The following is a 22,824-nucleotide window of genomic DNA, read 5'->3' on the forward strand; positions in this document are numbered from 1 at the left end:
TGCGGCTTCTAGGGTCTCATGATGTCAGATCGGGAGATTGGTTTATATGGGAGCTATATTCAAATCTGAACCGTTATGGCCCATTGGCGACCCCCATGACCTACATGAATAACAAATATTTGTGAAAAATATCAACCGGACATCTTTATTCGTTCAACGGCCATCGAGATTTCCACAGACGGACGGACGGACATGGCTTGATCGACTTAGAATGTCATCAATATTTCGAGGTGTTATAAACGGAATGACCCCCCACCCCCCATCCTATGGTAGTGGGTATAATAATTTTTAAAAACTTGGCAATAATAATTTTGAAATTTTCTTAAAAAAAGTAGCATTTTAATTTTTCTTAACTTTCGATTTCTTTGGCTTAGATTTGCAGCACATATTTCTCAAGCACCTAACAAAACATGCCATTAAGGCTATGAGAAGGAACATGCCCATAGCTAAAAGCAAATAAACATCCAAATTATGATATTCCAAAAAGCTCAAATCCTGGCCGGCATTACGCATATAAGGTGCTCCTTCATTGCGTATGACATACTCCACCCAGTAGATGGCAGTCTCCAAAGGTGTTAAAGGCTGATCTCTGAATCTCTTCGACAAACGCTGAGCTGCTTCATAGTACTTGGGATTGTTCCATAGCTTCTCTATTGATTCCTTAAAGTTTTCTCTGGTCAAATCGTCCAAACGCAGCTGCAAAGCATATCCAGACTTTATGGCATTCTTTATGTTCATAAACTGATCAGCTATGACGGGGAGGCCCAATACAGGTTTCCCATGGAATATGGTCTCAGTTGTGCTCAAATAACCGCCATGGGATATAAAGAGCTTAACATTGGGATGGGCCAAAATGGAGGGTTGATTAAACCATTTTCTCACCAACACATTATCGGGTTTATTTGGCAGATTTTCATCTTCAAATTTCCACAAAACTTTCACTTTCAATTCGCGAAATACATCCAAAATTTTCTTCAGTGTTTGCGGAGGCAGATCTTTGCTTTTAATATTCGAGCCCATGGAAAAATAAATTGCACCCTCTTTGGCATTGTCGAGGAACTCTTGTAAATCCCTGGCCAAGGGATTAGGCTTTTGTTTTATATGTAGACCACCCACCTCCACCATATTGGGCACATAGGGTCTAGGTGCTCTCAGAGTGAAGTGATCATTGAGCAACACCAAGGAGACATTTCTGCGGGCCTCGTCAAACCCTATTTGGGCATTGGGAAAGTATTTCTTGTACAGCTGCTCTTGATGAGGTAACAAGAAGAAGTTGAAGCACAAACGATCAATAAATTCGGTGCCAAAATTTATGGTCCTTTCGATGAGTGACATATGATTGCCATATGACAAACTCATATAGGGAATGTAGGAGAGTGGCAAGGGATTGCCCACCAAATAGTCAATGAAATGTATGGTGCCAAAAGTGGCCACTGATACGATGGGGGCTTTGAAAACTTCTCCCAAGCCCAGCAAAGCATCGGTTCCCAAGACCTCGACGATGAGTAAATCAAAACTGGATTCTTGCACAAGTTGTTGCACTTGGGCATTTTCAAAAATATTCGATACCACCAAACTGCCAATTTTAGAAAATTGCATGATTTCTTCAAAATAGGATTTGGATTGACCCTCAGCAGCTTCAGTCATCATATCTGAAAATAAAGGATAAGAAAAAAAAATTATTTCTTTGTTAAAAAAAATAATCTCATCAAACACTTGCAAACCTTCAAAAACCTTGATATTCTCCATAATTGGCACATCTCGAAAGTTTTTCAAAGGCTCTTTTTGGGGGAATGTAGAAATTGAGGTGACTTCATGACCTCTTTCAGCCAAAGCCTTCAGTAGGGGTTCTATAAATATATACTGCGATGGTCCTGGATAGGGAAAGACAGACAGTATTCTTGCTCCTTCGATCGCAAGACTATTCAAAATGGCTGCACCAATGTAAAAGGCAGCAAATTTCATTTTGCTTTTGGCAGTGAACGAGTGTAGCGTTCGATAGGCAACACCAAACTGCCCTCAAATGCTGAATTTCTTGCTTTCAGTCTGTCTTTCTTATCTTTGGCAAACAGTTAACAGTTTTCAATGACTAAAGTGCATATTTCGATAGATTTTCTTTTCAAGGAAATTCAAAAGATAACGACCTCTCTTAAAGTTACAATGACTTGCAGGTATGCTTATCATGGGTATTACTAAAATGACCTATGAAAACTTATCTGCTTTGGCGGTTTTTGTATTTAGACGTTCAACAGCATAGTAACGTGCTGCGGTTTATTGGCCTTATCAGCAATAGTTTTTACTCAACTACTCATAAATGATATGAATGAAATGAGGAGTAACAAGTAAAAGCGTGCTAAGTTCGGCCGGGCCGAATCTTATATACCCTCCACCATGGATCGCATTTGGCGAGTTCTTTTCCCGGCAACTCTTCTTAGGCAAAAACAAGTAAAAAGGCGTTAAGTTCGGCCGGGCCGAAATTTGGATACCCACCACCTCGGATATATATGTGACCTTTCCTCAAAATCCGGTGCAAAATTCATACCTTATGCCCCATAGCAGCTACGTTCCGATTTGGACCAGATACTAATAAGTAAATGTTATTGTTGAATTGTATATAACAAAATATTGTCTTTTAAGTAGTTATATCTAAAAATAAACCAATCTGAACTATATACCACACGGATGTCGAAAAGCATAACATAAGTAAGTGTGTCAAATTTCAGTGCAATCGGATTAAAAATGCGCCTTTTATGGGGCCAAGACTTTAAATCGAGAGATCGATTTATATGGCAGCTATATGCAAATCTTAATCGATCTCGACCAAATTGTAGAAATATGTGGAGGGGCTTAACTTAACTCTTTGTCCCAAATTTCGGCAACATCGGACAATAAATGCGCTTTTTATGGCCCCAAAACCTAAAACCGAGAGATCAGTCTATATGGCAGCTATATCCAAATTTGGACCGATTTGAGCCAAATTGACGGAGGATGTTGAAGGGTCTAATATAACTCACTGTCCCAAAATTTCTCAAAATCGGATAATAAATGTGGCTTTTATGAGCCTAAGACCCTAAATTGGAGAATCGGTCTATATGGCAGCTATATCCAAATCTGAACCGATCTGAGCCATATTGACGGACGATGTCGAAGGGCCTAACACAACTCAATGTCTCAAATTTCAGCAAAATCGGATAATAAATGTAGCTTTTATGGGTCTATGACCCTAAATCGGAGGGTCCGTCTATATGGCAGCTATATCAAAATCTAAACCGATCTGAGCCATATTGACGGAAGATGTCGAAGGGCCTAACACAACTCACTGTCCCGAATTTCAGCAAAATTGGAAAATAAATGTGGCTTTTATGGGCCTAAGACCCTAAATTGGAGGATCGGTCTATATGGCAGCTATATCCAAATCTGGACCGATCTGGGCCAAATGGACGGAGGATGTCGAAGGGCCTAACACAACTCACTGTCCCAAATTTCAGCAAAATCGGATAATAAATGTGGCCTTTATTGGCCTAAGACCCTAAATCGGCTGATCGGTCTATATGGGGGCTATATCAAGATATAGTCCGATATAGCCCATCTTCGAACTTAACCTGCTTATGGGCAAAAAAAGAACCTGTGCTCATCATCAGCTCAATATCTCTATTTTTGAAGACTGTAGCGTGATTTCAACAGACAGACGGACAGACGTACGGACATGTCTAGATCGTCTTAGATTTTTACGCTGATCAAGAATATATATACTTTAAGGGATCGGAATTGGATATTTCGATGTGTTGCAAACGGAATGACAAAATGAATATACCCCCATCCGTCGGTGGTGGGTATAAAAAAAGATAACAAAAAGATTTATTCTGCTATCAGAGCGACACCACGATATGGTCTGACCACAATTCAATTATATCTTGGAGACCTGTGTAAAATGTCAGCCAATTCGAATAAGAATTGCGCCCTTTGGGGGATCAAGAAGTAAACTAGAGAGATCGATTTATATGGGAGCTGTATCGGGCTATAGACCGATTCAGACCATAATAAACACGTATGTCGATGGTCAAGAGAGGATCCGTCGTACAAAATTTCAGGCAAATCGGATCATAATTGCGACTTCTAGAGGCTCAAGAAGTCAAGCTCCCAGATCGGTTTATATTGCAGCTATATCAGGTTATGATCCGATTTGAACCATACTTGGCACAGTTGTTGGATATCATAACAAAACACGTTGTGCAAAATTTCATTCCAATCGGATAAGAATTGCGCACTCTAGAGGCTTAAGAAGTCAAGACCAAACATCGGTTCATATGGCAGCTATATCAGGTTATGAACCGATTTCAACCATACTTGGCACAATTGTTGGATATCATAAGAAAACACGTTGTGCGAAATTTCATTCCGATCGGATAAAAATTGCGTCCTCTAGAGGCTCCAGAAGTCAAGACCCAAGATTGGATTATATGGCACCTATATTAGGTTATTGACCAATTTGAACCATACATTGCAAAGTTGTTGGATATCATAGCAAAATACTTTGTGCAAAATTTCAGTCAAATCGGATAAGAATTGCGTCTTCTAGAGGCTAAAGAAGTCAAGACCCAAGATTGGATTATATGGCAGCTATATCAAGTTATGGACAGAATTGATCCATACTTAGCACAGTTGTTATAAGTGATACTAAAACACTATGTGCATAATTTCAGCCAAATCGGAAAGGAATTGCGCCCTCTAGAGGCTCAAGAAGTAAAATGGGGAGTTCGATTTACGTGGGAGCTGTATCAGGCTATAGACCGATTCGGACCGCATTTGACACGTACATTGGAGGTTATGGGAGAAGCCGTTGTTCAAAATTTCAGCCAAATTTCAAATTGGATTATAATTACGCCCTCTAGAGGCTCAAGAAGTCAAGACCCAAGATCGGTTTATATGGCAGCTGTATCAAAACATGAACCGAGTTGGCCCATTTACAATCCCAACCGACCTACACTAATAAAAAGTATTTGTGCAAAATTTCAAGCTGCTAGCTTTACTCCTTCGAAAGTTAGCGTGCTTTCGACAGACGGACGGACGGGCGGACAGACGGATGGACAGACAGACGGACGGACAGTCAGACGGACGGACATGGCTAGATCGACATAAAATGTGGCGACGATCAAGAATATATATATACTTTATGGGGTCTCAGACGAATATTTGGAGTAGTTACAAACAGAATGACGAAATTAGTATACTCCCCATCCTATGGTGGAGGGTTTAATTAGATACTTGCAAATGGAAGTTTTGGTAATCTTGGGGTTAATCTTTTGTCTAAACAGGCGGTATTTCATGAATTAACGAGTGAGCCTCATACTTGTTTACAAGTTGGCGACAAAAGTTATCAGAACAAGTTACCGTAGCTAGAGACACCAACAAGTATCACGGTCAATGAGTATGATTTTAAAAACAACCAGGCCCGGTGGCTACGCACATGGTTGTTAGCCAGCCAGCAACGACAGCGAACACACACACACGGTTGTTGGATAGGCAAATGCCTCTGTTTATGCGTTGATCAGCCCACAACTACCATGCACATGGCTTGGGTTAGGCAAGAGCCCCTTCAAACACTTTTGATAACTTTTGCCGAGCTTTCGTGCACCCCCTACATGCTCGTTTTTCCGCATTTCTCTGCTGCGAGCATACACACAGACACGAGCTATAAAAAGGGCAAACACTGGGTTTGGGGGCGGCTGCTGCCGTGGTGAGTTTGGCAGAGATGCCGTGATAGACTTAAAGATTGAAAGGAAGGGAGTTGTGGGCAAAAGAGGTTAGGAGTGGAGGTGTGCAAATGAATCGTGAGTATTCGTGTCACGCCAAATAACGCGTGAGTCACTTGATTCGTTAGTGAGATCCAATTCCAATCATGTGAGTAGAGCCAAAGTGTACAGTGACAAGGACGAGTGAAATTGTTTGCGAGAATAAATCGCCATTACCATTGACACCATCCAACGTTACATTCGTGAATAACCCGCGAACTTTCGCCAACAGTGCACTTTCGTAGTCACTGCACCGTACAATCCCCAAGAGTTATTGTTGTAGCAGTGTGTTGCGCTCTATTTTTCGTCTGTTAGGTTCTGCTATACATCGAGATCCAATAATTCTGCCACTAAGGTTGGATGTGTTCATAGGTTTCTTGCTCTGAGTCAAGTGGGTTAGTCAAAAATGTGTCGTATGCTGTGTGGGGGGCCAGGTCACAATCGATACACACATCCTGCAAGTTAGCATCAATCCTAGTTCTGTAGGAATTGAGGTGGCTGCATCTACTAAGTCGAAATTGAGCCAAAACTACTCTGGTTTTTCGGGGGAGGACAATTTCTTCAGGTGCAGTGGGTGGCGATCGTTCTACAAGGACCACATTCACACTGTAGCTATTGGCCGCATCTGCTACCGTATCTGCATGAATGTTGTCTAGACCCAATTGATCTAGAGGTTCTCTCTTATAGCGCTGAACTTCACGCTCTAGATCATGTAGATCCACTTTAAGGCTTTAAGGCTTCCACTATATGACGAAGTTCATGGTCCCTGCGATAAGGTTTACCAGAAGGTAAAGCTTTGACAGCATGCAAATATGTCTTCGCACGGTAGGATCTTTGCCTCCTGATGAAGGTGGTCCACATGAGAACTGAGGAGACAACCGGGGGTGGTCGATTTCTTTAGGTTTAATGGGTGGCCGTCATTCTCCTTTATACCGATTTCGCCGAAATTTGGGACAGTGAGTTATGTTATGCCCTTCGACATTTTTCTGAAGCCTTGCCCAAATCGGTCCAAATTTGGATATATCTACCATATAGACCGATATCTCGATTTAAAGTTTTGGCCCCATAAAAGACGCGAAATTTGACACGGTGACTTATGTTAGGCTTTTCGAATTCCGTGTCGTATATGGTTCAGATCGGTTTATTTTTATATGTAGATACTTAAAAAGACCAATATTTTGTTATACACAATTTAACAATGACTTGTACTTATAAATATTTGGTCCAAATCGGAACATATTTCGATGTGACTGCTATGGGGCATAAGGTATGCATTTTTCACCGGCTTTTGACGAAAGATGGTTTACATATATTACCCGAGATGGTGGGTATTCAAAGTACGTCTCGGCCGAACTTAACGCCTTTTTACTTGTTGAGTTGTAATAAAATGGGATAACTTATATATCCATAATATATCCGGGTACAGTCGAACTTTACATATTTTTACTTGTTTAGTTTCTCTGCCATGCCTTAGAGAAACCGTGCAGAGATTTTCACACATGCGATCCATGGTAGAGGGTACATAAGATTCGGCCTAGCCGAATACAGCACATTTTTACTTGTTATGTATCGAAAGAGACACCGGGTAAGCAAATTGACAAATGCGATCCATGGTGGAGGGTACATAAAGTTTGTCACTACCAAATCTAAAACGCTTTTACTAGTTCTAATATTTCTTTGTATGGTATCAAATTTTAATTAATTTTTTTTTTGTTGCATTTTGACATTGAAATGAATTTTGTGCGATAATAAAGTTTAACCAACATTTTTAATGGCCTAATCAAAACCAAAAGGTAAAGCAGTGATTATATTTCAAGGGTAACACCACGCTAATATGACCTAGAAATCGACAGACATTTTTTATAACTACGGATAAAACCGCATTTATTTTGGCAGGGCCGGCTTTTGAATACCCACCATCACGGATCTTTTTTAATTATTAACGATCAACTATTGGGTTGCCCAAAAATTAATTGCGGATTTTTTATATAGTCGGCGTTGACAAATTTTTTCACAGCTTGTGACTCTGTAGTTGCATTCTTTCTTCTGTCAGTTATCAGCTGTATCTTTTAGCTTGCTTTAGAAAAAAAAGTGTAAAAAAATACATATATTTAATTAAAGTTCGTTCTAAGTTTTATTAAAAACGCATTTACTTTCTTTAAAAAATTCGCAATTACTTTTTGGGCAACCCAATATATTCAGTTATCACAATAGTATTAAATCGGAACATATTTGGAAATAGTCTTTATATAGACCGATCTCTCGATTAAGGGTATGGGCCCCATTAAAGGAGCATTTGTTACCCAATTTTGGAAAATAAGATCTGTTCGACCTTTCGATATTTGTGCCGGGTATTGTTAAGATCGTAACATACTTAGATATGAGTAGCTGTCATATAGACTGATCTCCCGATTTAATGTATTTCACACATAAAAAGTGTGTGTGTGTGGGTCGGAATTCGTTTAAATTTGGATCACTCTATCATAATTTTTGCAGTATTGGTTCGAGGATGCGGTACATAGCATTATATATTGAAATAGCCCTCATATAGACCGATGTACCGACTTATGGTCCTCGTCCATAAATTGTTACAGTTTTATACCCACCACCGAAGGATGGGGGTATTTATTATACGATTTGGCAGAAGTTTGGGACAGTGAGTTGTGTTAGGCTCTTCGACATCCTTCTTCAATTTGGCTCAGTTCGTTTCAGTTTTCGATATAGCTGCCATACAGACCCATCCGCCGATTTAGGGTCCTAGGCCCATAAAAGCCACATTTATTGTCCGATTTTACTCATTCAATTTGGCCTAGATCGGTCCAGATTTGGATATAGCTGCCATATAGACTGATCCCTCGATTTAAGGTTTTGGGGCCATAAAAGGCGTATTTATTCTCCGATTTTGCCGAAATTTGTGACAGTGAGTTGTGTTAGCCTCTTCGAAATTTTTCTGAAACTCGGCCCACATCAGTCAAGATTAAGATATAGCTGTCATATAGACCGATATCTCGGTTTAAAGCCTTGGCCCCATTAAGGGCGCACATATAATCCGATTTCCCTGAAATTTGACACTGTGACTAATATGAGGCTTTTCGACATCCGCGTCGTATATGAGACCAATATTTTGTTATACACAATTGAACAATGACTTTTAGTTATAAGTATTTGATCCAAATTGGAACAGAGGGCGCATTTGGCACGTGCTGTTTTTGTATCAATTCCAACAACTGCGTTTAGCATGATTCAAATCGGTACATAACCTGATATAGCTGCCATATAAACCGATCTGCGATCTCGACTTCTTGAGCCTCTAGAGGTCGCAATTGTTAGCATAACAGTTCTTATTCAATATTTTTTGTTTGCCTGAAAAGAGGTACCGCGCATAGAACTCGACAAATGCGATCCATGGTGGAGGGTATATAAGATTCGACCCTTAGCACGCTCTTTCTTTTTTTTTAATTTTGGTAAAACAGTATGATAACATATTGTAGTTCTAAACACAACAAGCAAATATAAACAAGCAGTATCAACTTCCAAAGTGTAGGGGGGGGGGGGGGGGGGGGGGGGGGGGGGCTTAATAAAAATATACTATACTTGTATGCACAATCTAAATATTTGGCCATAAAAGCTGGTTAAAAGATAGAAATTCATTAAATTTCAGTTATTTTTCAGACACCGTCTCAATCAGTCAGAGCAGAATGAGATTTTTGACAATAGTACCTCTTTCCTTAATATTGGTGACATGGCCTTTAGGTGACTCAGTGCAAGGCTCAAAAATCCTATCTGTATTTCCCTTTCCAGGGAAATCTCAGTATATATTTATTTTGCCACTTTTACATAATTTGGCCGAGAAGGGTCATGAAGTCACTTCAATTTCGGTTTTTCCTCAAGACAAGCCAATGAAAAATTTTCGAGACATAATTATAAATGAAAATGCCAAAATATATGAAGGTAAGCTATAGAGATTATTTAAAGATATGATACACCACCCCATTTTTTCCAGGTTATACTGAAGAAGCTGCCCTAGGTCTCAACAAATCAATATTGGAGGAGCTTCTGGATTTTCTATCATGGGCGAGCAGGCGCTGTCAAATGTCTTTGAACACCCAAAAGTAAAGGAAATAATGAAAAGCGAAACTTTTGATCTTGTGATAATGGAAATAATTGGTACTGAAGCCCTATTGGGTTTGGGACAACACTTTCAGGCCCCAACTATAGCCGTATCCACTTTTCCCGCAATGCATTTTATAGACTACCTTGTGGGCAATCCTTCACCCTCTTCGTATATACCACACATAAGCATACCATATGGCAACCATATGTCCTTCAGGCAAAGAGTTGCCAATATTTTGGCAGAAATCCAAGACGTATTAAGCCACCGATACTATGTTCTGCCCAAGCAAAGAAATCTCTATGAAAAATATTTCCCCTCAGCTGAGCTAAATTTTGATGAGGCCCGCCGTAATGTCTCTTTGGTGTTGGTGAATGATCACTTTACGCTACGCCACCCTAGGCCTTGTGTGCCCAACATGATTGAGGTTGGAGGTCTGCACATAAAACAGCAGCCAAATAGTTTGTCACAAGAACTTCAAGAATTTCTCGACACTGCTACCGAAGGTGCCATCTACTTTTCTTTGGGTTCCAATGTGAAAAGCAAAGACCTGCCACAGGAAACCCAGCAAGCCATTCTTGAGAGTTTTCGTGATTTGAAAATCAAAGTTTTGTGGAAATTTGAGGGAGAGAATTTACCAAATAAACCAGCCAATGTTCTCATACGCAAATGGTTTGATCAGCAATCCGTTTTGGCCCACCCTAATGTTAAAATGTTCATTTCGCATGGTGGTTTCTTGAGTACTACTGAAACCATATTTCATGGCAAGCCAGTGCTGGCAATTCCCATATTGGGCGATCAACCAATGAATGCTAAAAATGCGGTAACTGCAGGTTTTGCATTATCGATGGAGTTGAGTGAAATCTCGAAAGAAAACTTTACCAAATCCATTAGAGAAGTCTGGACCAAGCCCAAGTATTCAGAAGCAGCCAAGCGACTATCTCAACGTTTTCGAGATAAACCAATGACACCTATGGATACGGCCTTGTACTGGGTTGAATATGTATTGCGCAACAAGGGAGCTCCGTATATGCGAAATGCTGGACAGGACTTAACATTTATGGAGTTTCACAATTTGGATGTTTACATTGTGATATCAGTCATAATACTGACTTCTTTTGTTATTGTAATTCAAGTTTTTTGTTTGTTGCAAAGATTGGTTTTAAGAACATTCAAACAGCCTAAAATAAAGAGAAATTAAAAGGTTTGCAAATGAAGGCTAATGAACCAATTAAAAAATTCAAACAATAGAAACTGGTTAACACTGGGGTGCACGGGACTGTATGGCAGCTTACAAATGGGCAGAAGCGAGATTAGCTATACATGTATATCTTCTTCTTCTTCTTCTTTCTTACATATACAAATGAATATGTGTTTGTTTGTTTCGTATAGACACAAAAACGGCTGAGCCGATTACCTTGAAATTGTCAAAGATTGTGTAGATGGGTCTGGAAGGAAACATAGGCTATATAATTTTTTGATACCAGAAGGGGAGGCGGACCCTCCCCCTCATCCCAAAAGTACTACCCAAAAATAAAAGTGTGCCGATCAAGACAATATGGGACTCAAATGAAAGGTATTCTGAGGTAGAGTACGAATTTCATACTAAAAACTGGGTCCAAGTAACTGGGGGGCCGCCCCAATTCCAAAACACCCTAAAATAGGATGATTGGACGAGCATGGCAATATGGGACTCAAATGAAATGTATACGGGAGTACATTACGAATATAGTCAGGAAGAAGAAATAGGCTTTATGATTTTTTGATATCGGAAGGGGCGGACCCTCCCCCGTTACCTCAAAAACACCACCCAAAATCAAAAGAGGACCTTTAAGGACAATATGGATATCAAATGAAAGGTATTGAAGAGTAGAATAAGAATATGGTATTAAAAATTGGGTCTTAGTACCCAGTAAGTCGTCCTAATGCCAAAACTTCTAAAAGCAGGCAAATTGAACGTTCATATCAATATGGGGTTCAAATGAAAGGTTTTCGGTAGTAGATTACGAATCTGGCATACAAAATCACAAACGAAGTGCAGCGGGTCACCTCACCCCCCTAAAACCCTTATCATGACTATATGGGACTCCGTTTGTTTGTTTGTACCGTAGAATCAAAATCGGCTGAACCGATTTTCTTAAAATGTTCACAGATTGTGTAGGGTTTTTTAGATGGAAACATAGGTTATATAATTTTTATACCCACCACCGAAGGATGGGGGTATATTCATTTTGTCATTGCGTTTGCAACACATCGAAATATTCATTTCCGACTCAATAAAGTATATATATTCTTGATCAGCATAAAAATCTAAGACCATGTAAACACGTCCGTCCGTCTGTCCGTTTGCCAATATGTCTATTGAAATCACTCTACAGTCTTAAAAAAGAGATATTGAGCTGAAACTTTGCCTAGATTCTTTTTTTGTCCATAAGCAGGTAATGTTCGAAGATGGGCTATATCGGACTATATCTTGATATAGCCCCCATTTAGACCGATCTGCTGATTTAGGGTCTTAGGCCAATAAAAGTCACATTTATTAACCGATTTTGCTGAATTTAAGGACGGTGGGCTGTGTTAAGCCACCCGACATTCTTCTTCAATTTTGCCCAGATCGGTTCACATTTGGATATATCCGCATATAGACCGATCCGCCGATTTAGCTGAAATTTGGGAGAGTAAGCTGTGTTAAGCCACCCGACATTCTTCTTTAATTTGGCCCAGTTCGGTCCAGATTTGGATATAGCTGCAATATAGACCGATCTCTCGATTTAAGATCTAAGGCCCATAAAAGACACATTTATTGTCCGATTTTGCCAAAATTTGGGACAATAGGTTGTGATAGATCCTTCAACATTCTTCATTAATTTGGCTCTGATCGGTCTAAATTTGGATATAGCTGCCATATAGACCAATCTACCGATTTAGGGTCTTAGGCCCATAAAAGGCATATTTATTGTCCGATTTTGCCAAAATTTGGGACAATAGGTTGTGATAGATTCTTCAATATTCTTCATTAATTTGGCTCTGATCTGATGGATATAGCTGCCATATAGACCAATCTGCCGATTTAGGGTCTTAGGCCCATAAAAGGCATATTTATTGTCCGAAGTCGCTGAAATTTGGGACAATGAGTTAAGCCCAGATCGGTCCAGATTTGAATATAGCTGTCATATAGACCGATCTCCCGATTAAAGGTCTTGGGCCCATAAAAGGCGAATTAATTGTCGAATTTCACCGAAATTTGGAACAGTGAGTTACATTAGGCTCTTCGACATCCCTTCTCAATTTGGCACAGATTGGTCCAGATTTGCAAATAGCTGCCATAAAGACCGATCTCTCGATTTAAGGTTTTGGGCTCATAAAAGACAAATTTATTGCCTGATATCGCCGAAATTTGAAACAGTAAGTTAAGTCCCTTAACATAATTCTGCAGTATGGCACAGATCGGCCCAGATTTAGATATAGCTGCCGTATAAACCGATCTCTCGATTTAAGGTTTTGAACCCATAAAAGGCATATTTGTTGTCCGAAGTCGCTGAAATTTAGGATAGTGAGTTAAGTTAGACCCCTCAGTATCTTTCTGCAATATGGCCCTGATCGGTCCAGATTAGGATATAGCTGCTATATAGGCCGATCTCTCGACTTAAGGTTTTGGGCTCATAAAAGGCGCATTTATTGTCCGATGTCGCCGACATTTGGGACAGTACCTTAAGTTAAGTCCCTAGACATAATTCTGCAATATGGCACAGATCGGCGCAGGTTTAGATATAGCTGCCATATAGACCGATCTCTCAATTTAAGGTTTTGAGCCTATAAAAGGCGAATTTATTGTCGAATTTCACCGTAATTTGGGACAGAGAGTTACATTAGTCTCTTCGACGTCCTTCATCAATTTGGCTTAGTTCGGTCCAGATTTGGATATAGCTGCCATATAGACCGATCCTCCGATTTAGGGTCTTAGGCCCTATGTATTATCCGATTGTGCTGAAATTTGGGACAATGGGTTGTGTTAGGGCCTTTGGCATCCTTCTTCATCCAGATCGGTCCAGATTTGGATATAGCTGCCCTATAGACCGATCTCTCGATTTAAGGTTTTGGGCCCATAAAAGGCGCATTTATTGTCCTATGTCGCTGAAATTTGTGACAGTGAGTTTAGTTGGGCTCTTCGACGACCTTCTTCAATTTGGCTCAGATCGGTCCAGATTTGGATATAGCTGTCATATAGACCGATCCTCCGATTTAGGGTCTTAGGCCCATAAAAGCCATATTTATTATCCGATTATGCTGAAATTTGGGACAGTGGGTTGTGTTAGGCCCTTCGGCATCCTTCTTCAATTTGGCCTAGATCGGCCTAGACTAGGATATATTAGCTGCCATATAGATCGATCCGCCTATTTAGGGTCTTAGGCTCATAAAAGCCACATTTAGTATCCGATTATGCTGAAATTTGGGACAGTGGGTTGTGTTAGGCTCTTCGACATCCTTCGTCAATTTGTCCCAGATCGGTTCAGATTTGTGTATAGCAGCAATATAGACCGATTTCTCGATTTAAGGTTTTGGGCCATAAAAGGCGCATTTATTGTCCGATGTCTCCAAAATTTGAGTTAAATTAAGCCCCTCGACATACTTCTGCAATATAGCACAGATCGGCCCACACTTAGATATAGCTGCTGTATAAACTGATCTCTCGATTTAAGGTTTTGGACCCATAAAAGGCGCATTTGTTGTCGAATTTCACCGAAATTCGGGAGAGTGAGTTACAGTAGGCTCTTCGACATCTTTCTTCAATTTGGCTCAGTTTGGTCCAGATTTGGATATAGCTGCCATATAGACCGATCTGCCGACTTAAGGTCTTAGGCCAATAAAATCCTCATTTATTATCCGATTTTGCTGAAATTTGAGACAGTGAGATGAATTAGACCACTCGAAATCCTTCTTCAATTCGGCCTGATCGGTTCAGATGTAGATATAGCAGCCATATAGACCGATCTCTTGATTTATGGTTTTGGGCCCATAAAAGCCACATTTATTGTCCGATTTCGTCGAAATTTGAGAGTGTGAGTTGTGTCACGCCCTTCGACATCTTTTTTTTCAATTTGGCCTAGATTGGTCCGGATTTGGATATGGCTTCCATATAGACCGATCGCTCGATTTAGGGTCTTGGGCCCATAAAAGGCACATTTATTGTCCGATTTTGCTGAAATTTGGGACAATATGGTGTATTAGGCCTCTCGATGCCCTTCGTGAAGATGGTCCAGATTTGGATATAGCTGCCAAATAGACCGATCTTTTGATTTTATGTCGTAGCCCCATACAAGCAGAATTTATTATCTGATTTCGCCAAAATTTGATACAGTGACTTATGTTAGGCTTTTCGGCATCCGTGTCCCATATGGTTCAGATCGTTCTATATTTGGCTATATCTACCAAAAAAGACAAATATTGAACTAAAATTGAAAAATGACTTGCATGTATTAGATAACTCAATGGCAGTTCCGAATTTGGTCCAAAGCTGAGCATATTTCAATATAGCTGCTATGGTGGCATACATAATTCATTTTTGAGCGGATAATAACATATATACCCGAAGTGTTGGGTATCCAAAGTTCGGCCCGGCGTTCTAAATGCCTTTTTAAATATTTGTTCAAAATATGTTGCATCTTTATAGAGGATATTTTCAGATCATTAGCAATCTGAAAGCCACCACGGCAGGGATTTCATTGAATTCGTTCCATCACTCGCCGAATCATTTCAGGAGTTGCTGCAGGTTTGTTTTTACTATTATCTGGTGTTTGGCAACGCTACCAGCATCATAAACAATGATGGTGTGATACACAAACATTTTGTTCACTTTGAAGTTTTTGAGTTCACCAACAATGGCCGTTTGTGATTTTCCAGACATATATAACGCAATCAAACTAACACGAATAACTTTCTTTTTAAATAAAATCAGTGTTGAGTTGTTATCTTTTTGCTCAGCTACCCTGTAAAATAAAGCAAATATCAAGTATCAATGTTTTTAAATTTGACAGACATAGCAGCCCCAACTTGCTAATATTTTCTATGAGCTGCCCTGTGTATGTATGTATGTTTGTCTCTAGTGCACACAAAATATAGCACCCTTGAATAACTATGCACTGATATGAAAACCATAAGATAAGAACAATTTCGTAATATTTCATCACACAGCTTGATGCTTATCTTTAAATTTAATAATGGCAATCTAGCAAAAAGAAATATTACTCTCATATAATCGATAGAGTTGAGTGAGATAAGAAATGTCCAATGAAAAAGAAATGCTTTGTTCTTCAAGTCAGTTGAGTGTAGGTCAGCAACAAACAAAGTAATAGCGGGTACTACAATGAAAATCGAAATTGTTTTAGCCTTGGCCCTGGTGATAAGCACCTCCCTCGTTGACTTTGGGCAAGGGGCAAAAATCTTATCAATTTTTCCTTATCCAGGACCATCACAGTATATCTATATATCGGCGCTATTAAAAGCCTTGGCGGAAAGGGGTCATGAGGTTACCTCAATATCAACATATCCTCAAAAGGAGAAATTAAAGAATTTTCGTGATGTTGCAGTAATGGAAAATATTCATTTGTTTGAAGGTAAATAATGAAATAGAGTTAAGATTTGGCATATTGCGAATCGACTTCAATCAAAATCGGTACGCATATAGGGTAGCTGACACGAAGTGTAACCTAGTTCAATGTGATATATATGTCAAATTAGATCTTTTTGCTACATGATATTTATTTTATTGACAGCTAATTGCATTGTCTACAAGCCACCAAAAGCAATTCCTTCTGAGTTTATTCAAAAAGAAATTTATTCGTAATGGAAACAGACATGCTTACTTTTAAGTTATGGTGGTTTCCAGGATGTGCGACTTATCATAGGGAAAACTTTTTGAAATGTGCTTTGGAGCCGTTCCTATACCATGGACATACCAACAATACTCTTTACCGTCCCAAAAGTAGGTGTGAATCAAGAATGGTTGAAACCTCATGTTTCCCACTTCACATAGTGGCTGTACGATTCGCCAAATGCTAATCCTATAGACTTTGCTATTTGGAACGAAAAAGTAAAAACATGTTAAGTTCGGCCGGGCTTAACTCTGGACACACACCACCATGGATAAATAAACTATCCTCTTTTATAACAACTTCACAACCATACCCATAGTAATATACAAATGGGGGCTCGTGTGGATCATATTTGATTCAGATCCCGAGAACTCTTATACAAAAATGACAGTTTCAGCTATATCGGGCAACAAATCCCCTTTTAATGGGTTTAAGATCCTAAATTGCAAGATCCGTCTATATGGCAGCTATATCTTAATACAATTTGATCTGGACCATATGCTGGTCGGATAGCGGGAGGCTTAATACAAGTCACGACATCAAATTCCAGCGAAATCGGGTTATAAATGAAGCATTTATGGGCTTAATACCCTTAATCGGTAGATCGGTCTATATGACAGCTGTATTTGAAACAATTAAGAGAGTGCAAAGTTCGGCCGGTCCGAATCTTATATACCCTCCACCATGGATCGCAATTGTCGAGTTCTTTGCGCGGTATCTCTTTTTAGGCAAACAAAGAATATCGAATAAGAACTGTTATGCTATTGGAGCCATATCAAGTTATAGAACGAATCGGACCATAAATGAATTGAATGCTGAACATTGTAGAAGTCATTGTGTCGTATTTCAGTCCATTCGGATAAGAATTGCGCCTTGTAGGGGCTCAAGAAAAAAAATCGGGAGATCGGTTTATAAGGGAGCTGTTACAAGCTATAGAGATCGATTTAGACCATTTTGGACACGTATATTGAAGGTCATGGGAGAAGTGGTTGTACAAATTTTCTGTCAAATCGGATAAGAATTGCGCCCTCTAGAGGCTCAAGAAGTTAGGATCCCAGATCGGTCTATATGGCAGCTATGCCAGGTTATGAACCGATTTGAAACATACTTAGCACTGTTCTTGAAAGTAAAAACAGAACACCTCATGCACAATTTCAGCCAAATCGGACAAGAATTGCGCCCTCTAGAGGCTCAAGAATTCAAGACCCCAGATCGGTTTATATGGGGTATATATCAAGTTATAAACTGATTTGAATCATACTTAGCACAGCTGTTGGAAATGATACCAAAACACCACATGCAAAATTTCAGTCAACTCAGATAAGAATTGAGCCCTCTAGAGGCTCAAGAAGTCAAGACCCCGTATTGGTTTATATGACCCTCTAGCGGCTCAAGAAGTCAAGATCCAAGATCGTTTTAAATGGCAGCTATTCCAGATTATGAACCAACTTGAATTATACTTAGTACAAATACCAAGTGCAAAATAAAATCCAAATCGGATATGAATTGCGCCCTCTAAAAGCTGAAGAAGTCAAGACCCCAGATCGGGTTATATGGAGGCTATGTCAAGTTATGAACTGATTTGAATCATACTTAGCACAGTTGTTGGAAGTGATACCAAAACACCTCGTGCGAAATTACAGCTAAATCGGATAAGCATTAAGCCCTCTAAAAGCTGAAGAATTCAAAACCTCAGATTTGTTTATATGGCGGCTATATCAGGTTATGAACCGTGAACCATACTTAGCACAGTTGTTAAAAGTGATACCAAAACACCATGTGTAAAACCTCAGTCAATGGATCGATTCGGCCCATTTACAATACCAACCGGCCTTCACTAATAAAAAAGTATTTATGCAAAAATTTTAAAATTGCATGCTTTCGACAGACGGACGGACGGACATGGCTAGATCGACTCTTAGATGCATATTTCGAAGTACTACAAACAGAGTGACGACATTAGTATACCCCCATGGTGGAGGGTATAAAAGGACCGATGTGAGCCATATTTTAGTCGGATACCGGAAGCTTTAATCAACTCACTTTTCAAATTTCAGCGAAATCGGACAATAATTGCGACTTTTATGGGATTAAGACCCTTAATCGGATGATCGGTCTATATGGGTCGGGTATAGGGGAGGTTTAAAACAACGCAATACTTGAAATTTTAGCGAAATCGGATAATATCTATGGCTCTTATGGGCTTAAGCCCCTCAATCGGCAGATAGGTCAATATGACAGCTATATCTATATTTTTCTCGATCTGGATCATATTTAAGTCGGATATTAGGAGGCTCAAAACATCTCACCATTTCTTATTGTATTTCATCGAAATTGGATAGTAAATGAGGCTATGGCACCTATATGTCAATATGGTGCGAACTAACACAACTTGCTGTTTAAGAGTTCAATATATACTTGATTATCCAAATATTGTCCGGTTTGGCCCATTCAAGAGTTTAACCAGCGTATAGAAGAAATACGAGTTTCTGCAAAATTTCAATTCAAAAACTAAGTTTTTAAGGACTGTACCGTGATTATAACTGATGGACGCAGGGACGGACAGACACACTGACATCGTAAAACCGGATTGTCGTAAAATGCTAAAGCCTTAGCCTTAGCATTTCTGAGCCCTATACGGTCACGTCAGGAAATAAGTCCTGTTTGGGGGTACTGGTGCGGCCTTTCAGATATTTCGCGCCAATGTGGATATTATATGGGTGCTCCTCTCCCAAATACCTTTCATTGGAGTCTTATATTGCTATAGTCGGTAAATATGTCCGGTATGAGGGTGTTTTTGGGGGTAAAGGGGAGCTCCATATATCTGATTCGTGCTCTGGTCTCAAATATCTTTCGTTCCAAATTGTAATTTTTGGTTTATATTTCAAACCAAAGATATCCCCTAGATATCCCAGTTATTAAAAACAAACTAAATTTCCTTAAATCGCCCCACCCATCTCCGAGATCTGGCGTTTTTGAAAATAGGGTATTGGAAGGGTCAGGCCATTGAAGTTTGGATGTCAGGTCCTCCTGTGTTCACTACTATCCTGATCCTTATATTCTATCATATATTATTTCATAATATTCATATATTATTCTTAATTCTTTTTTTTTTGGGAAGGATTGGGGGAGGGTGATTGCCCTCTGACACGTCCGGTCATCCTACATGACAGTTTGGGATTGCATTTATTGGGAGGAGTGGGTCGGGTTTTGGGGGTGGGGAGGGCCCCTTAGAGACCTAAAAATAATTTTTTTGTGTCAGATTTGTATTCTACTTTTAAATACCTTTCATTTGGTACCCATATTGCCCAAAGTGGTGAAAGTGTTCTCTTGGAGTTTTTTTGGGGGTTGGGGACTTCCCCGAAAATTAAGAGTGAAATGTGTATACCAAATTTGTACTCTACGCTTAAATACCTTTCATTTGATACCCATATTGTCCCAATCGGTAAACATGTCAGTTCGGGTGGCTTTTAGGACGGGGAGTCCCCCAGGTTATTTGACCCCAACATTTTTTACCAATTTCGTGTTTTGTGGTACCATAAGGTGGCATACAAAATTTCGCTTAAATCGGTGAACGAATCTACGAGATCTGGCGTTTTTTTTTTTAAATTGAGGTATGGGGGAGGGTCCGCCGATTTGGCTGAAATTTTACACGACGTGTTTCGTCATGACTTCCAACAACTGTGCCAAGTATGGGTGAAATTGGTCCAAAACCTGATATAGCTGCCATATAAACCGATCTGAAATCATGACTTCTTGAGCCGCAATTCTTTTCCGATTTGGCTGAAATTTTGAAAGAGGTGTTTTGTAATGATTTCCAATAACTGTGTTAAGTACGGGTGAAATCGATGCATAACCTAATATAGCGTCATATATCTGGGGTCTTGACTTCTTGAGCCTTTAGAGAGCGCAAATCCTTTCCGATTTCGCTAAAATTTTGAACTTTTGACTTTCAACCTGTACAAAGTATGGTTTATAGCTGCCATATAAACCGATCTGGGATCTTCACTTCTTGAGCCTCTATGGGGCGCAATTATTATTAGATTTGGGTAAAATTTTGTACAATTGCTTCTGTCATGACCTTCAACATAAGTGCCAAATATGGTGTGAATCGATATTTAACCTAATACAGCTCCCCTATAAAACGATCTCGATTTGGCTGAAATTTTACACAATGACTTCTACTATGGTCTCCAACATTCATTTTATTATGGTCCGAATCGGACCATAACTCGATATAGCTCCAATAGCTAGCAATTCTTTTCTTTTATCCCTTCATTTCCTTTGTTTGCCTAAAAAGAGACACAGGGAAAAGAACTCAAGAAATGCGATCCATGGTGAAGGGGAACATAAGATTCGGCCCGGTCGAACTTAGCACGCTTTTCTTTGTGAAAGACTGTAGCGTGATTTCAACAGACAGACGGACGGATGAAGAATATAAATAATTTACAGGGTCGGAAATGGATATTTCGGTGTGTTGCAAACGGAATGACAAAATGAATAAACCCCAACCTACGGTGGTGGGTATAATATATATTCTTACAAAAATATTGTGGCCAGCTTAAAGCTGGTAACAATCCATGTCAACTACCCTGTATACAACAACATTTAATTAAATTTATATCTAATCTAACTCTTTCTCTTTCCAGGTTTCATAGAAGAAGCTGCTTCTGGAGAGAAAAAATCATATATTCAAGAATTCCTTGAACTGGCTGAACCTGGCAAACTAGTGGTCACCAATGTTTTGGAGAATGCTGAAGTCAAGAAGATAATGAAGAATGAAAAGTTCGATTTAATCATATCAGAAGTTTTGGTATCAGAAGCATTGCTGGGCTTAGGGGAACATTTTAAGGCGCCCATAGTGGCTGTCTCCACCTTTGGTACCATTAACTTCATAGACTATCTGGTGGGCAACACTTCACCTCTATCCTATATACCACACATCAGTGTACCCTATGGCAATCATATGTCGCTTAAAGAGAGGGCGGCAAACTTGCTAATGGAAACTGTGGACCAATTGTGTTTTAACCATTTCGTATTGCCGCTTCAGGAGGAGATCTACAGGAAATACTTCCCCTCGGCCCAACTCAGTTTAGATCAAGCTCGTAAAAATGTTTCCTTGGTATTGTTGAATGATCATTTTACACTACGTTTCCCCAGACCCTATGTGCCCAACATGATTGAAGTTGGAGGATTGCATGTTAAGGCAAATCCAGACCCTTTAACTGAAGATCTGCAAGAATATTTGGATAAGGCTTCAGAAGGTGTGATATACTTTTCCTTGGGATCGAATATACAAAGTAAGGATCTTTCATCAAACTCCTTAAAAGTCCTGCTGGAGGGTTTTAGAGAATTGAAAATCAAAGTTTTGTGGAAATTTGAAGCCGAAGATTTGCCCGGCAAACCGGATAATGTTCTCATACGAAAATGGTTCAATCAACCAGCCATTTTGGCTCATCCCAATGTGAAGCTTTTCATTAGCCATGGTGGTTATATGAGCACAATTGAGACCATATTCCATGGCACGCCCGTGCTAGGATTACCGATTATTGCTGATCAATTTATGAATGTGAAGAATGCTGTTAAAGCTGGCTATGCTTTGGAATTACAATTGAATGAAATGACCAAGGATAGCTTTAAGAAGACCATAAAAGAGCTTTGGAGTAATCCCAAATATTCAGAAGCTGTTGGACGTTTATCGAAACGCTACAGAGATCAACCAATGACACCCTTGGAGACTGCCATCTATTGGGTTGAGTATGTGCTGCGCAATGAGGGAGCACCGTATATGCGGAATGCTGGACAGGATTTAAGTTTTATGGAATATCATAATCTCGATGTATTTCTGCTATTGGCGGCAGGAGTTATCCTGATATTTGTTGTTATTTTTTATGCTATTTGTTCATTGAAAAAAATGTGTTTCAAAGCGGGTAAAGTTTCTAAGAATTCTAAAAAAGACAAATTGAAGAAACGTTAAAAGAAAAAAAAATTTTTTTGAAGAGTAATCAGTCATTAACAAATATAACCTAAATTAATCGTTTATTCAATG

General features: G+C 39.5%; 3 protein-coding genes across 3 annotated transcripts; 2 read left to right on the forward strand and 1 right to left on the reverse strand.

The window, feature by feature from the left end:
- Window positions 1-339: 339 nt before the first annotated feature.
- LOC106091795 (UDP-glucosyltransferase 2) lies at window positions 340-1,998 on the reverse strand. The gene is made up of 2 exons (XM_013258457.2): window positions 1,725-1,998; window positions 340-1,652 (listed from the first exon to the last, which is right to left on the reverse strand). Exons 1-2 carry the CDS (start codon window positions 1,963-1,965, stop codon window positions 340-342), a joined length of 1,554 nt encoding a protein of 517 aa, XP_013113911.2. The 5' UTR covers window positions 1,966-1,998.
- A 7,459-nt stretch (window positions 1,999-9,457) lies between these two features.
- On the forward strand, window positions 9,458-11,143 carry LOC106091794 (UDP-glucosyltransferase 2). Its single transcript, XM_013258456.2, is given in 3 exon segments — window positions 9,458-9,743; window positions 9,796-9,889; window positions 9,892-11,143. Coding segments are annotated over 3 exon segments (1,560 nt in total). The 5' UTR covers window positions 9,458-9,490; the 3' UTR covers window positions 11,105-11,143.
- Window positions 11,144-16,265: 5,122 nt separating this feature from the next.
- LOC106091792 (UDP-glucosyltransferase 2) lies at window positions 16,266-22,752 on the forward strand. The gene is made up of 2 exons (XM_013258454.2): window positions 16,266-16,517; window positions 21,425-22,752. Exons 1-2 carry the CDS (start codon window positions 16,268-16,270, stop codon window positions 22,750-22,752), a joined length of 1,578 nt encoding a protein of 525 aa, XP_013113908.2. The 5' UTR covers window positions 16,266-16,267.
- The last annotated feature ends 72 nt before the right edge of the window (window positions 22,753-22,824 follow it).

Source organism: Stomoxys calcitrans, chromosome 2, assembly GCF_963082655.1.
Source record: "Stomoxys calcitrans chromosome 2, idStoCalc2.1, whole genome shotgun sequence".
In the NCBI taxonomy this organism is placed as follows: domain Eukaryota; kingdom Metazoa; phylum Arthropoda; class Insecta; order Diptera; family Muscidae; genus Stomoxys; species Stomoxys calcitrans.